The sequence below is a fragment of the Zootermopsis nevadensis genome, unplaced genomic scaffold, assembly GCF_977971745.1.
Source record: "Zootermopsis nevadensis isolate Lab colony 2312 unplaced genomic scaffold, Znev_1.0 Znev_ptg000016l, whole genome shotgun sequence".
NCBI lineage: Eukaryota > Metazoa > Arthropoda > Insecta > Blattodea > Termopsidae > Zootermopsis > Zootermopsis nevadensis.
Genome location: NW_028259148.1, coordinates 11,042,740 through 11,059,058, shown reverse-complemented (window position 1 = coordinate 11,059,058; position 16,319 = coordinate 11,042,740). Strand labels below are relative to the sequence as shown.

Sequence of the window (16,319 nt, the reverse complement as noted above, 5' to 3'; positions counted from 1 at the left end):
TCACTGCAGTCCTCGTCCAGTTCTCACTGCAGTCCTCGTTCCTTTTCTCACTACAGTCCTTGTCCCTTTTCTCACTGCAGTCCTTGTCTCAATTATCACTGTAGTCCTCGTCCCTTTTCTCAATGCAGTCCTCGTCCCAGTTCTCACTGCAGTCCTCGTCCCTTTTCTCAATGCAGTCATCGTCCCTTTTCTCACTGCAGTCCTCGTCCCAATTCTCACTGCAGTCCTCGTCCCTTTTCTCACTGCAGTCCTCGTCCCAATTCTCACTGCAGTCCTCGTCCCTTTTCTCACTGCAGTCCTAGTCCCAGTTCACACTGCAGTCCTTGTCCCTTTTCTCACTGCAGTCCTCGTCCCAATTCTCACTGCAGTCCTCGTCCCTTTTCTCAATGCAGTCCTCGTCCCAATTCTCACTACAGTCCTCGTCCCAGTTCTCACTGCAGGCCTCGTCCCAGTCCTCACTACAGTTCTTATACCTTTTCTCACTGCAGTCCTCGTCGCAATTCTCACTGCAGTCCTCGTCCCTTTTCTCACTGCAGGCCTCGTCCCAATTCTCACTGCAGTCCTCGTCCGTTTTCTCACTGCAGTCCTCGTCCCAGTTCTCACTGCAGTCCTTGTCCCTTTTCTCACTGCAGTCCTCGTCCCAATTCTCACTGCAGTCCTCGTCCCTTTTCTCAATGCAGTCCTCGTCCCAGTTCTCACTGCAGTGTTCGTCCCTTTTCTCACTGCAGTCCACGTCCCAATTCTCACTGCAGTCCTCGTCCCAGTCCTCACTGCAGTCCTCGTCCCATTTGTCACTGCAGTCCTCGTCCCTTTTCTCGCTGCAGTCCACGTCCCAGTTCTCACTGCAGTCCTCGTCCCTTTTCTCACTGCAGTCCACGTCCCAATTCTCACTGCAGTCCTCGTCCCTTTTCTCACTGCAGTCCTCGTTCCAATTCTCACTGCAGTCTTCGTCCCTTTTCTCAATGCAGTCCTCGTCGCAATTCTAACTGCAGTCCTCGTCCCTTTTCTCACTGCAGTCCTCGTCCCTTTTCTCACTGCAGTCCACGTCCCAGTTCTCACTGCAGTCCTCGTCCTTTTTCTCACTGCAGTCCACGTCCCAATTCTCACTGCAGTCCTCGTCCCAATTCTCACTGCAGTCCTCGTCCCAATTCTCACTGCAGTCCTCGTCCCTTTTCTCACTGCAGTCCACGTCGCAATTCTCACTGCAGTCCTCGTCCTATTTTCTCACTGCAGTCCACGTCCCAATTCTCACTGCAGTCCTCGTCCCTTTTCTCACTGCAGTCCTCGTCCCAATTCTCACTGCAGTCATCGTCCCTTTTCTCACTGCAGTCCACGTCCCAGTTCTCACTGCAGTCCTCGTCCCTTTTCTCACTGCAGTCCACGTCCCAATTCTCACTGCAGTCCTCGTCCCTTTTCTCACTGCAGTCCTCGTCCCAATTCTCACTGCAGTCATTGTCCCTTTTCTCACTGCAGTCCACGTCCCAGTTCTCACTGCAGTCCTCGTCCCTTTTCTCACTGCAGTCCACGTCCCAATTCTCACTGCAGTCATCGTCCCTTTTCTCACTGCAGTCCACGTACCAGTTCTCACTGCAGTCCTCGTCCCTTTTCTCACTGCAGTCCACGTCCCAGTTCTCACTGCAGTCCTCGTCCCTTTTCTCACTGCAGTCCACGTCGCAATTCTCACTGCAGTCCTCGTCCCAGTTCTCACTGCAGGCCTCGTCCCAGTCCTCACTACAGTTCTTATACCTTTTCTCACTGCAGTCCTCGTCGAAATTCTCACTGCAGTCCTCGTCCCTTTTCTCACTGCAGGCCTCGTCCCAATTCTCACTGCAGTCCTCGTCCGTTTTCTCACTGCAGTCCTCGTCCCAGTTCTCACTGCAGTCCTTGTCCCTTTTCTCACTGCAGTCCTCGTCCCAATTCTCACTGCAGTCCTCGTCCCTTTTCTCAATGCAGTCCTCGTCCCAGTTCTCACTGCAGTGTTCGTCCCTTTTCTCACTGCAGTCCACGTCCCAATTCTCACTGCAGTCCTCGTCCCAGTCCTCACTGCAGTCCTCGTCCCATTTGTCACTGCAGTCCTCGTCCCTTTTCTCGCTGCAGTCCACGTCCCAGTTCTCACTGCAGTCCTCGTCCCTTTTCTCACTGCAGTCCACGTCCCAATTCTCACTGCAGTCCTCGTCCCTTTTCTCACTGCAGTCCTCGTTCCAATTCTCACTGCAGTCTTCGTCCCTTTTCTCAATGCAGTCCTCGTCGCAATTCTAACTGCAGTCCTCGTCCCTTTTCTCACTGCAGTCCTCGTCCCTTTTCTCACTGCAGTCCACGTCCCAGTTCTCACTGCAGTCCTCGTCCTTTTTCTCACTGCAGTCCACGTCCCAATTCTCACTGCAGTCCTCGTCCCAATTCTCACTGCAGTCCTCGTCCCTTTTCTCACTGCAGTCCTCGTCCCAATTCTCACTGCAGTCCTCGTCCCTTTTCTCACTGCAGTCCACGTCGCAATTCTCACTGCAGTCCTCGTCCTATTTTCTCACTGCAGTCCACGTCCCAATTCTCACTGCAGTCCTCGTCCCTTTTCTCACTGCAGTCCTCGTCCCAATTCTCACTGCAGTCATCGTCCCTTTTCTCACTGCAGTCCACGTCCCAGTTCTCACTGCAGTCCTCGTCCCTTTTCTCACTGCAGTCCACGTCCCAATTCTCACTGCAGTCCTCGTCCCTTTTCTCACTGCAGTCCTCGTCCCAATTCTCACTGCAGTCATTGTCCCTTTTCTCACTGCAGTCCACGTCCCAGTTCTCACTGCAGTCCTCGTCCCTTTTCTCACTGCAGTCCACGTCCCAATTCTCACTGCAGTCATCGTCCCTTTTCTCACTGCAGTCCACGTACCAGTTTTCACTGCAGTCCTCGTCCCTTTTCTCACTGCAGTCCTCGTCCCAGTTCTCACTGCAGTCCTCGTCCCTTTTCTCACTGCAGTCCACGTCGCAATTCTCACTGCAGTCCTCGTCCCAATTCTCACTGCAGTCTTCGTCCCAATTCTCACTGCAGTCATCGTCCCTTTTCTCACTGCAGTCCACGTCCCAGTTCTCACTGCAGTCCTCGTCCCTTTTCTCACTGCAGTCCACGTCCCAATTCTCACTGCAGTCCTCGTCCCTTTTCTCACTGCAGTCCTCGTCCCAATTCTCACTGCAGTCCTCGTCCCTTTTCTCACTGCAGTCCACGTCCCAATTCTCACTGCAGTCCTCGTCCCAATTCTCACTGCAGTCCTCGTACCAGTTCTCACTGCAGTCCTTGTCCCAGTTATCACTCCAGTCCTCGTCCTTTTTGTCACTGCAGTCCTCATCCCAGTTCTCACTGCAGGCTGGTGCCAAGTTCTGATAGTGGCAGGCACGTAAGCTCTGAATCTGCTCGTTCAGGTTGACGCTTTCGGCCATGATATTTGATACTACATGAATCAGACCATTTATCGTTTCGTGTGTGCTTCTATTGTCAATCACTTTTCGCTTCTCTAAGTCCTTGATTTTTCTTCTCATGTCCTCGACGTCTTTGTTTCGCTCACGAAGGACCTCCAGCTCTTTCTCCATGCGAGCAAAATGCGTTAATATCATAAATAAAGGTTCTGCTAATATTTGTTGTCCACACTTTTCTACCTTTCCATCACCAATCAGATTGTCAATCAATGTCTTAACGTTCTCCATGGTCGTTATCGCTTTTCTCCTCAGGCACCTGCAGTCATAAAAGATACATCTTATTACCTTCCAATGCTATTATAGCATCAGTGCCCTTTTAAATACAACACGAAATTCGGAACGCGTGAAATACAAATTTATACTACGTATTCTTATATTTATATTATTAATATTTTGCTCTTTGACCGGTCGATTAGTGTGTTATTATGCTAAAAATTAATCCAGGGATACGATATTTTGTATGCATTATTCATCCTTGGACGCACTGCAGGATAAATCGGAATGAGAAAACGTTTCCTGCTCTTTCGGTGAAAACAAGATCAGGTACATCGACTTACTACGATTTCAATTCCGAGAAACAGAATTTACGTTCCTTCAGTTAATAAGACGATATCATACTTGCCAGTTGGTTCATCATCGTTTCAAACTCAAAAGCAAAACGCTACTAAGCTTCGTTGCTCTGCACTGAACTTCAAGAAGAACTTCACAGTTTTCACGACACTTCAAACCGAGTGCTAGTTCGTACACGAGTTAACGCTACATTCCTTATTTAAGGGTTACTCTGTAAGCAGCGATTATTCGGAATTCTTAAATACTCTTTGGGCCATCTACGAATTAAAAGAGTTACGAAATTAATTCGCTAGGTTTTTTGTATTGCTGTAGAAATTGAACTATTTACCATAAATGCAGACAGTATTTGGAGCACAACAACAATGTTTAACAATTGCATACCAATCCTCACGATGCCACAGAAAATTACAAATAAAAATTCAATAGCCAATTACAGTTACAGCACGCGAGACGAACACAACAATCAAGATGGAAAGGTAACAACAAAGAGATTATCAAACAACACACGAGTGCATAGGACGTTAATGCACAAAGAAAAATTGCTACTGAATGCATCAGATGTTTGTAATAATAATTTAAATAAATCAAATAAAATAGAGCTTCGTAAATTGCGATTAAAGGAAGCGATCTTCCTTACAAATTCATGGACGCCCCAGCAGACAGCATCAGCAGTTGATGAGCGTCCAGCAAAGGGAATGTTTTTAATCGAAGGGCTGCAACTGAACAGAGAAGAGTCTTTCAGATTCCGAGCAGGAATGCGGAGACCGACAGCTTCCAGAAGGGAAGAACAGCGTTTAAATCCGCGGTAAACTTTCGTAAGAGACAGCACATCACTGCAATAATCCTTCTCACAATTGTAAATGTAATGAGCAATAATATTAAATAGGAAACCCTTGGCTCACCTTTGTGGAGAGGAGGAAATCTCGATGTCCACAGGCAGCAAACGTTTAATTATAACTTAAATATTAATCGAACGAAATATTAATTGTCACTAAATTATAGAACGTAAATCCACGAAAGGCTTTTGCTAACTAAGGCAACACAAAAGTATCTCGTTCTCGAAGCACTTAATCCAAAACCTCTTTGCTGCACAATTCGAACCAGAGTGACGAAAGCCGATTGTTGCCTGCTATTTATACCAACACAACAAAGCAGACGTAACTATGACGCAACAGTCAGTAGAGGGAGTCCAATACGGTTCATTCAGGCGTGCATAAGAAATGAAAAATGAACCTTATGGCATGCCAGCCGAGATTGTTGCACGTGTTCGTATTTTATAAGAACACCTGCGTTTCATATTTACACATTCTTTGTAGTTAAAGAAATACAAATTGAATTACTCCAAGTTATAATTTGTAAGAAATCAAAAATTAATATTAAATATTTTCAGTGTAAAAGGAAATTAATTGAAAAGTAATGAAACGAGGCTTGAAGTAAATTTTTCAATTTAATTTGCCCTTGTTTAAAAATAACGTCGTGTTTTTTATACTTTTTTAATTTTAAAGACGATTTTTGAGGGGCCCGGGCGCTGTTGAACCCATCGCCCCTGCGACAGGGAAAATGTTCCTTCCTTCGAATCCCGATTATTCATTTTGACCAATGAGAGAACGCAGGAAGGTAAGAACTCTGGAAGAAGTGTCCTGAGTTCGATTTCCTTCAAGGGCGGTTCCTTTGGCTCCGAAACTAAGCGAGACAGAAGAAGGGATCAGAGTTCTTTGTTTGGAAGAGGAGATTTCGGAAACGAAGGCTTCGACACTGTGTTCGAGTCCCGACAAGGATGGTTTCTGTTGACGGGAAAGCACCCACGAGAAGAAATCGACGCCAAGGCAAAATTCTTTCGTTTCGGAGAGGAAATTACGAGGTCTAAGGTCACAGACACGAATACACAGTCCTCTGTTCGAATCTCTGTTAGGATGTTGGTTTCTGGGGAAATTTTTACGGGCGTATTAAACGACGCACGTTCAATGATGAGGCCTGTAAGCTACCGGGTGTTTCCGAATTAATCTGCAGATTTTGTGTGGTTATAGTAGCTCATAATTTTTTATTTATTCGTATTTTATTTAACGCCGCAATTTCAGAAGCTCCGAGCATTAAATCCATTGATAAATCCTATTTTATTGTTTGGAAACACAAAATTAGCTTCATTTTGTATTACTGCCGACTAACACGGATGCCACCAGATGTCCCAAAAATAAAGTGCTGTACAATTTGTAGGGTTACTCAAATATCGGAAAAGTTTTTGTGGTAATATAATTTACCGCATTCGACCGGTGGATGAATAAAGCACGTAGTTTGGTGGATAAGAATAAAAAATGTATGAAAATGTGCCCCATTGACAAGTTCTTGTGCACACGAATGTTTTTAAAGCACTGGACTGACTACCAACTCCCGACAATTGGATTTTTCGCCTCAAGCGTGAACTGTACGTGCAAAATCGAGAACTTAGGCTGTTCTCTGGGGTGACGTCAGAGCCCTGAAGCTGCTGGTCCAGGCGGAGATAAGGCCTACAGAGGGAGGACTTTCAAGTTTCTACCCCCACGGCCTCCTTAACTGCGGACATTGGCCACGAGGGCAGAGATACACGTAGTTTGATGGGTAAAGCAGTTAGAAGGCTTGTCGGTCGAGTAGCTTTTGTGCTGGTAAAACGTTTTAGAAAATAGAAAGTGCTTATCTTATATAAGAATTATTAAGAAATCTGTGACGTGGACGTCGTGGTCTCTTACAATTGAACAAAGTTTGAGAAATCTGTGACGTGGACGTCGTGGTCTCTTACAATTGAACAAAGTTTGAGAGACATGGAAGGAGGTGAGCTGGCCTTTCTGAAGGCCCACCTCCCTGAAGTGTTCCAACAGGTCCAGAAGCAGATCCTGGACGCCATCGCGGCGGAAAAGCAAAGACAGCGGGCAGCAGTGGCAGCAGCATTAAATACAGCAGCTACGACCGTGGTCGGAGGGCCTACTCGAGCCAACACTGGCAAGAGGAAAGCCAAAGAGTTGGACTTGTCCAATTCGAGCGGTTCGTTAGAACCCGCATCCAGGCGCCCGACGCCCGGGCCACTGTCCGGAGCCCAGTCACCTTCTCTGCCGGCACCGGCAAAAGTTCATCGGCCCGATGGCCCGTCGGTAGCAGCAACATCATCCACCGCTTCCATGAGCAGGACAGTGCAGCCCTCAGCCAAGGGACCCGGCTCCCAGCCGGGACCCTCTTCCTCGATGGAGGTGACTGGGGACCTGTCCGGGCCGCTCACTGGTGTGTCATCTGACGCCGCTTCTTCTTCCAACGCTCAAGTGGACAAAACGGCTCCGGGGGAGCGCCGTAACAAAACCCCGGTGTACGTCTCTGGGGTGAAGGACGTACGCAGCTTCCTGCATAGGATTCGCGCGGAGTTGGCCTGCGGGATCGTGGCGCAGATGAAGGGAGACCTTCTGGCTCTTGTGCCTGAGACCGCCGACGGGTTCCGGGCCACCGTCAGGGTCCTGCGGTCCCTCGATGAGGGCGAGGGTGTGAGTTTTCACACATTCTCCCTCCCTGAGGATCGGTGCGTGCGCCTGCTGATTAAAAACCTGGGCGTGCGCATGCCTGAGGCCGAGGTACGCGAGGAGCTGGCCGCCATGCACATTGCTGTGCAGGGGGTCATGCAACTGCGATCGAGGCGCCGGGCCATGGACCAGGACGGTGACCGTCCCCTTACGCCACACTTTATAGTGTCGGTAGCACGGGGCCCCGACGTGGCGAAAGTGCGTTCCCTTATTGAGATCTGCGGTCTGCGGGTCAAGGTAGAAACATATGTTGCACCGAAGGGGCCCATGCAGTGTAAACGGTGCCAACGCTTCGGGCACACGCAGCGGAACTGCGGTTATGCACCCAGGTGCGTGGCCTGCGGGGACGCTCACCCATCCGGGTCGTGTGCCACCCCCAAGCAACAACTTAAGTGCTGCAGCTGCGGAGGCAACCACACTGCGAACTATAGAGGTTGCAGTAAGTGGAAGGAAGCCAAGACGGCCGCTGCACAGCGTGCGAAAGGAGATCGCGGCCGAAAGGACGACGTCTCCACGCGCCTGCCAGCGCCCAAATCGGCGCTAGCTAAGCCTTCCCTCGAGCAGGAGAACTTGGGCCCTGGGTGGAACCACGTGGTCCGTGGTGGCCGCGTCGTCAAGGCTGCGGCTATGAAGAACCCCGCCCCAACGCCAACTAGAGCCATTGTACAGACTGAGCGGCAGACTATCCCCAAGGGCGGCCGTGCCAAGCCCGCTCGTCCTGTGGCGCCGGTGGCAAATCCCACAGCACCTGCTCTCAAGAAGACTGACCCCACCCCACCCAAGGGTCAATCACCGCTCCAGGACATCTCAGATATCCTGGAAACCCTCTCACCACGGGTCTGCATTGAGTTGACACGACGTCTCCTCGCCGCGATCCATTCACTCCCCCCCGGGGGGTCTCGTCCGCGAGCCCTCCTCAAAACCGTTCTCCTCTTCATGGCCGACAATGACTGCACGGCCTAGAGGACACGGTAGCAAGGCCTTGCGGCTGGCTTACTGGAACGCCGACGGTGTCCGCGACAGGAAGCTGGAGCTGGAGCAGTTCCTCGGTGACTACGGAGTCGATGTTTGCCTCCTGAACGAGACGCACCTCACGTCGGGTCGGACCTTGAGGTTCGCGAACTACGTTTGCCATCGTACGGACCGCCCGACGCTAGGGGGTGGCACAGCGATCCTTGTCCGCAGGGGCATTGATCATTACCCTGTGCCGGTATCGGGTCTACAACAACTAGAAGCAACCGCCATCCACCTGGTACTGGCAACCAGGAAAGTCAAGCTAGTGGCGGCATACCTCGCACCCACCCGGCCATGGATAGAGTCGGACCTGACCGAGTGCTTGAGCGGGGGTTTCCCGGTCCTCTTGGCTGGTGACCTCAACGCGAAACACACGGACTGGAATTCTAGCCTTATCTCTACTAGGGGCTCGCTCCTGCGTGATTACGCCAACAGAAATTCCTGCTTCATCTACGGGCCGGATTCTCCAACCACGGCTCCCTACACACACAACGCCACACCTGACGTCCTTGATATTGTCCTCATCAAGGACTTCGTCCTACCGGTGCACCTGACTGTCTGCCCCGCACTCAGCTCAGATCACCTGCCCGTCCTCGTCGACACCACGTGCCGATCGTCCTTTCAAAACATGCCTGATCGCCCGGACTTCGCGAGAATGGACTGGTCTGCATTCCAGGCTTGCCTCGAAAGCAGACTACCGGGGAACCCCGTGGTAAACGACGAGGAAGAAATTGACAAGTGCGTCGAGGAGCTGACCAGTGCTATCCTGGAAGCCACAGCAGCGTCCGCTCCCAAGCTTCGACCCCGCATTGACAGGCGACCGCTTCTACCCGCTAGTATTCGAGATGAAATACGCCTGAAGAACCGGCTGAGGAGGCGATGGCAGGTCACAAGAGACCCCGCTCTTAAGACCCAGGTCAATCGACTCCAGAGATCGGTGACCTATCGTCTCAACGAGTGGCGGAACGAACAGTGGAGCGACACGCTCGAATCCTTGGACTGCGAGGACCAGTCGCTTTGGAAAATGACCAAGCGTGTGATGCGAGTCCCCACTCCGTCGCCCCCCTTCTTAGTGATGGGAGGACTGGCTCTCTCGAACCTCGAGAAGGCAGAAGCCCTAGCCGACAGCCTTGAGGTCCAGTTCCAGCCGGTAGACTACCCGTCGGACCTGACTACAATTGACATGGTTAACGAGGCGATGCGAGCATACGAGTATGCCCCTGTAAATGAACCAAAATTAACCAGTCCATCTGAGGTCGCCCAGGCCATCAAGGGACTCAAGCTTGGCAAGGCTCCGGGCCCCAACGGTATACCGAACAGGGTCCTGAAACATCTTCCACGACGCGCGGTAACCTTTCTCACGAAAGTGTTCAACGCGGTCCTTCGCAGGCAACACTTCCCCTCGGCATGGAAACACGCTCGAGTGGTGTCCATACTGAAGCCGGGGAAGGACCCCACGCTACCTTCTTCCTATAGACCCATCAGTCTTCTCGACACGGTCGGCAAACTCTGCGAGAAAATCCTACTAACGAGGGTCCTACACGAGGTCAGTGAACGCGGGCTGCTGCGCGACGAGCAGTTTGGGTTTCGACCCAGACACAGCACATCGTTACAGCTGGCTCGCCTCGTCGAAAGGGTCAACAGAAACCTTGATGAGAAGCGGCTAACCGGCGCGGTTTTCCTGGACGTGGCCAAAGCCTTCGACACAGTCTGGGTCCAAGGCCTCCTATACAAACTGACCGTCCTCAACTTCCCGTCGTACTTGGTAAAAACCATCTCTTCCTACCTCGCTGACCGGACATTCCAGACATCCTTCCAGTCGGCCACGTCCACACGTCGTACCATGCGGGCTGGAGTTGTGCAGGGCGGAATTCTCTCCCCTGTGCTCTTCAGTCTGTATGTCAACGACATACCCACACCGTCCCGCCACGTCGAGTTAGCACAATACGCGGACGACACGGCTCTAGTAGTCACGTCCCGTAGCCCAACGCTTCTCGTCAGGTATCTGGAGACCTACCTCAGTAGACTTGAGCTCTGGCTCAGGGCCTGGAGGATTGCTATCAACGTCTCGAAGAGCACAGCGGTTCTCTTCATTTCCGCGAGAAGACACATCCAACAGCCCCGAGCAGTGCAGTTCCTCGGACAGCCGATCCAATGGGTCAAAACAGCACAGTATCTGGGGGTCACCCTTGACGCCGGGCTTACTTGGTCGGCGCACGTCAACCAAGTGGGAAAGAAGGCAGCGCAACGATTAGGTGTGCTAGGCCCGCTTATCAATAGGAGAAGTGGCCTGTCAATCAGGAACGGTGTACTACTCTATAAGCAGCTCATCCGTCCCATAATGGATTACGCATGCCCGATCTGGAGGTCAGCTGCCCACAGCCACGTCCAGAAGCTGCAAGTTCTGCAATCCAAGTGTCTTCGAATTGTTACTAACGCGCCCTGGTACGTTAGTAACAGGCAAATACATGAGGATCTGGGGGTCCCTTTCTTTGCCGACCACATCAGAGCACTAACTGAGAGGTTTGACTCGAGGTTAGCTGGTGTGGGGAACCCCTTAGTTCGGCAACTCGGAAGACACTCGTGCCGAATGAGGGCTGCCAGAGTTCACCCAAGGGCAACCGAGGGCGACTGATGTTCAGCAGGCCAGCCGAAGCCATCCCCAAAAGACGGCCAAGTCAGCACAACGAGTGGTTAGACTACTCGGCTACCCTGACTGAGGTTTTTCGTGCTTTCCTCAGTTGTAAGGCGAATGCCAGGGTATAACTTAATAGGGGCACGGCCCGCCACCCTTCCCCCCGATCATGGAGGCCATCAGCTGAAGTGATCTTCCCCCCATGCCGCAGAGGCCTTCAGCCGAAACGGCCCCTCCCTCTCTGGGTTCATACCCCAGAGACCCAACCAACCAAATTCCTTCGACAACTTGCCTGACAGGATAACCTCCCATCAGCAGCAACAAATCCCAGTTTGAATGGTCGAGGCTCCCGCCACGACGAAACCCCGTTAGCGTTAGCAAAATTTCCGTTCTTATATTACGACCGTTTACCATTTCTAGCAATGCGTCTTGTGCGCAGGAATGGTTTCACCTAGGTAGGGACGATGCTTGCGCTTGCGCAGGCCTCTGCCCTCAGTTAGCTTCTTTGGTTGGTTGGTTGGTCTTTAGTCATTCTGGTTCGAATTGTGCTGCAAACTGGTTTTGGATTAAGTGCTTCGAGAACGAGATACTTTTGTGTTGCCTTAGTTAGCAAAAGCCTTTCGTGGATTTACGTTCTATAATTTAGTGACAATTAATATTTCGTTCGATTAATATTTAATTTATAATTCAACTTTCGCTGCCTGTGGATATCGAGATTTCCTCCTCTCCACAAAGGTGTGCCAAGGGTTTCCTATTTAATATTATTGCTCATTACATTTACAGGTTATCATTTACAATTGTGAGAAGGATTATTGCAGTGATGTGCTGTCTCTTACGAAAGTTTACCGCGGATTTAAATGCTGTTCTTCCCTTCTGGAAGCTGTCGGTCTCCGCATTCCTGCTCGGAATCTGAGAGACTCTTCTATGTCCAGTTGCAGCCCTTCGATTAAAAACATTCCCTTTGCTGGACGCTCATCAACTGCTGATGCTGTCTGCTGGGGCGTCCATGAATTTGTAAGGAAGATCGCTTCCTTTAATCGGATTTTACAAAGTTCTATTTCACTTGATTTATTTAAATTATTATTACAAACATCTGATGCATTCAGTAGCAATTTTTCTTTGTGCATTAACGTCCTATGCACTCGTGTGTTGTTTGATAATCTCTTTGTTGTTACCTTTCCATCTTGATTGTTGTGTTCGTCTCGCGTGCTGTAACTGTAATTGGCTATTGAATTTTTATTTGTAATTTTCTGTGGCATCGTGCGGAATGGCATCCAATTGTTAAACATTGTTGTTGTGCTCCAAATACTGTCTGCATTTATGGTAAATAGTTCAATTTCTACACCAATACAAAAAACCTAGTGAATTAATTTCGTAATTCTTTTAATTCGTGGATGGCCCAAAGAGTATTTAAGAATTCCGAATAATCGCTGCTTACAGAGTAACCCTTAAATAAGGAATGTAGCGTTAACTCGTGTACGAACTAGCACTCGGTTTGAAGTGACGTGAAAACTGTGAAGTTTTTCTTGAAGTTCCGTGCGGAACAACGAAGCTTAGTAGCGTTTTGCTTTTCAGTTTGAAACGATGATGAACCAACTGACAAGTATGATATCGTCTTATTAACTGAAGGAACGTAAATTCTGTTTCTCGGAATTGAAATCGTAGTAAGTCGATGTACCTGATCTTGCTTTCACCGAAAGAGCAGGAAACGTTTTCTCATTCCGATTTATCCTGCATTGCGTCCAAGGATGAATAATGCATACAAAATATCATATCCCTGGATTAATTTTTAGCATAATAACAGACTAATCAACCGGTAAAAGAGCAAAATATTAATAATATAAATATAAGAATACGTAGTATAAATTTGTATTTCACGTGTTCCGAATTTCGTGTTGCATTTAAAAGGGCACTGATGCTATAATAGCATTGGAACGTAATAAGATGTATTTTTTTGACTGCAGGTGCCTGAGGAGAAAAGCGATCGTTGATACAGACCATGGAGAATGTTAAGACATTGACAGACGATCTGATTGGTGATGGAAAGAAAGTAAAGTGTGGAGAACAAATATTAGCAGAGGCGGACTGCAGTCAGAAATGGGACGAGGACTGCAGTGAGAACTGGGACAAGGTCTACAGTCAGAACTGAGTCGATAACTGCAGTGAGAACTGGGACGAGGACTGCAGTCAGAAATGGGACGAGGACTGCAGTCAGAAATGGGACGAGGACTGCAGTGAGAACTGGGACGAGGACTGCAGTCGGAACTGAGACGATAACTGCAGTGAGAACTGGGACGAAGACTGCAGTCAGAAATGGGACGAGGACTGCAGTCAGAAATGGGACAAGGTCTGCAGTCAGAACCGAGACGATAACTGCAGTGAGAACTGGGACGAGGACTGCAGTCGGAAATGGGACAAGGTCTGCAGTCAGAACTGAGACGATAACTGCAGTGAGAACTGGGACGAGGACTGCAGTCGGAAATGGGACGAGGACTGCAGTGAGAACTGGGACGAGGACTGCAGTCGGAACTGGGACGATAACTGCAGTGAGAACTGGGACAAGGTCTGCAGTCAGAACTGAGACGATAACTGCAGTGAGAACTGGGACGAGGACTGCAGTCGGAAATGGGACGAGGACTGCAGTGAGAACTGGGACAAGGTCTGCAGTCAGAACTGAGACGATAACTGCAGTGAGAACTGGGACGAGGACTGCAGTCAGAAATGGGACGAGGACTGCAGTCAGAAATGGGAAGAGGACTGCAGTGAGAACTGGGACAAGGTCTGCAGTCAGAACTGAGACGATAACTTCAGTGAGAACTGGGACGAGGACTGAAGTCGGAAATGGGAAAAGGTCTGCAGTCAGAACTGAGACGATAACTGCAGTGAGAACTGGGACGAGGACTGCAGTCGGAAATGGGACGAGGACTGCAGTGAGAACTGGGACGAGGACTGCAGTCAGAACTGAGACGATAACTGCAGTGAGAACTGGGACGAGGACTGCAGTCGGAAATGGGACAAGGTCTGCAGTCAGAACTGAGACGTTAACTGCAGTGAGAACTGGGACGAGGACTGCAGTCGGAAATGGGACGAGGACTGCAGTGAGAACTGGGACGAGGACTGCAGTCGGAACTGGGACGACGACTGCAGTGAGAACTGGGACGAGGACTGCAGTCGGAAATGGGACAAGGTCTGCAGTCAGAACTGAGACGATAACTGCAGTGAGAACTGGGACGAGGACTGCAGTCGGAAATGGGACGAGGACTGCAGTGAGAATTGGGATGAGGACTGCAGTCGGAACTGGGACGAGGACTGCAGTGAGAACTTGGACGAGGACTGCAGATAGAATTGGGACGAGGACTGCAGTCGGAAATGGGACGAGGACTGCAGTGAGAACTGGGACGAGGACTGCAGTGAGAACTGGGACGAGGACTGCAGTAAGAACTTGGACGAGGACTGCAGTGAGAACTGGGACGAGGACTGCAGTCAGAAATGGGACGAGGACTGCAGTCAGAAATGGGACAAGGTCTGCAGTCAGAACAGAGACGATAACTGCAGTGAGAACTGGGACGAGGACTGCAGTCGGAAATGGGACAAGTTCTGCAGTCAGAACTGAGACGATAACTGCAGTGAGAACTGGGACGAGGACTGAAGTCAGAAATGGGACGAGGACTGCAGTGAGAACTGGGACGAGGACTGCAGTCGGAACTGAGACGATAACTGCAGTGAGAACTGGGACGAGGACTGCTTTCAGAAATGGGACGAGGACTGCAGTCAGAAATGGGACAAGGTCTGCAGTCAGAACTGAGACGATAACTGCAGTGAGAACCGGGACGAGGACTGCAATCGGAAATGGGATAAGGTCTGCAGTCAGAACTGAGACGATAACTGCAGTGAGAACTGGGACGAGGACTTCAGTCAGAAATGGGACGAGGACTGCAGTCAGAAATGGGACAAGTTCTGCAGTCAGAACTGAGACGATAACTGCAGTGAGAACTGGGACGAGGACTGCAGTCGGAAATGGGACAAGGTCTGCAGTCAGAACTGAGACGATAACTGCAGTGAGAACTGGGACGAGGACTGCAGTCAGAAATGGGACGAGGACTGCAGTCGGAAATGGGACGAGGACTGCAGTGAGAACTGGGACGAGGACTGCAGTCGGAACTGAGACGATAACTGCAGTGAGAACTGGGACGAGGACTGCAGTCAGAAATGGGACGAGGACTGCAGTCAGAAATGGGACAAGGTCTGCAGTCAGAACTGAGACGATAACTGCAGTGAGAACTGGGACGAGGACTGCAGTCGGAAATGGGACAAGGTCTACAGTCAGAACTGAGACGAAAACTGCAGTGAGAACTGGGACGAGGACTGCAGTCGGAAATGGGACGAGGACTGCAGTGAGAACTGGGACGAGGACTGCAGTCGGAACTGGGACGAGGACTGCAGTGAGAACTGGGACGAGGACTGCAGTTAGAATTGGAACGAGGACTGCAGTCAGAACTGGGACTAGGACTGCAGTGAGAAAAGGGACGAGGACTGCAGTGAGAACTGGGACGAGGACTGCAGTGAGTACTGGGTCAAGGACTGCAGTGAGAACTGAGACGAGGACTGCAGTGAGAACTGGGACGAGGACTGCAGTCGGAAATGGGACGAGGACTGCAGTGAGAATTGGGACGAGGACTGCAGTTAGAATTGGGACGAGGACTGCAGTCAGAACTGGGACTAGGACTGCAGTGAGAAAAGGGACGAGGACTGCAGTGAGAACTGGGACGAGGACTGCAGTGAGAACTGGGACGAGGACTGCAGTGAGAACTGGGACGAGGACTGCCGTGAGAACTGGGACGAGGACTGCAGTCGGAACAGGGAAAAGGACTGCAGTCGGAACTGGGACGAGGACTGCAGTGAGAACTGGGACCAGAACTGCAATCAGAACTGAGACAAGGACTGCAGTCAGAACTGGGACGAGGACTGCAGTTGGAACTGGGACGAGGACTGCAGTCGGAACTGGGACGAGGACTGCAGTGAGAACTGGGACGAGGACTGCAGTTAGAATTGGGACGACGACTGCAGTCAGAACAGGGACGAGGAATGCAGTGAGAAATGGGACG

The 16,319-nt window shown here is 50.5% G+C and overlaps 1 protein-coding gene across 1 annotated transcript; it reads right to left on the bottom strand.

Moving 5' to 3' along the window:
• Positions 1–2,253: 2,253 nt before the first annotated feature.
• Positions 2,254–5,118, bottom strand: LOC147873765 (uncharacterized). Its single transcript, XM_087349636.1, has 2 exons — positions 4,929–5,118; positions 2,254–3,712 (listed from the first exon to the last, which is right to left on the bottom strand). Exon 2 carries the CDS (start codon positions 3,682–3,684, stop codon positions 2,497–2,499), a length of 1,188 nt encoding a protein of 395 aa, XP_087205762.1. The 5' UTR covers positions 3,685–3,712; positions 4,929–5,118; the 3' UTR covers positions 2,254–2,496.
• Between the last annotated feature and the right edge of the window lie 11,201 nt (positions 5,119–16,319).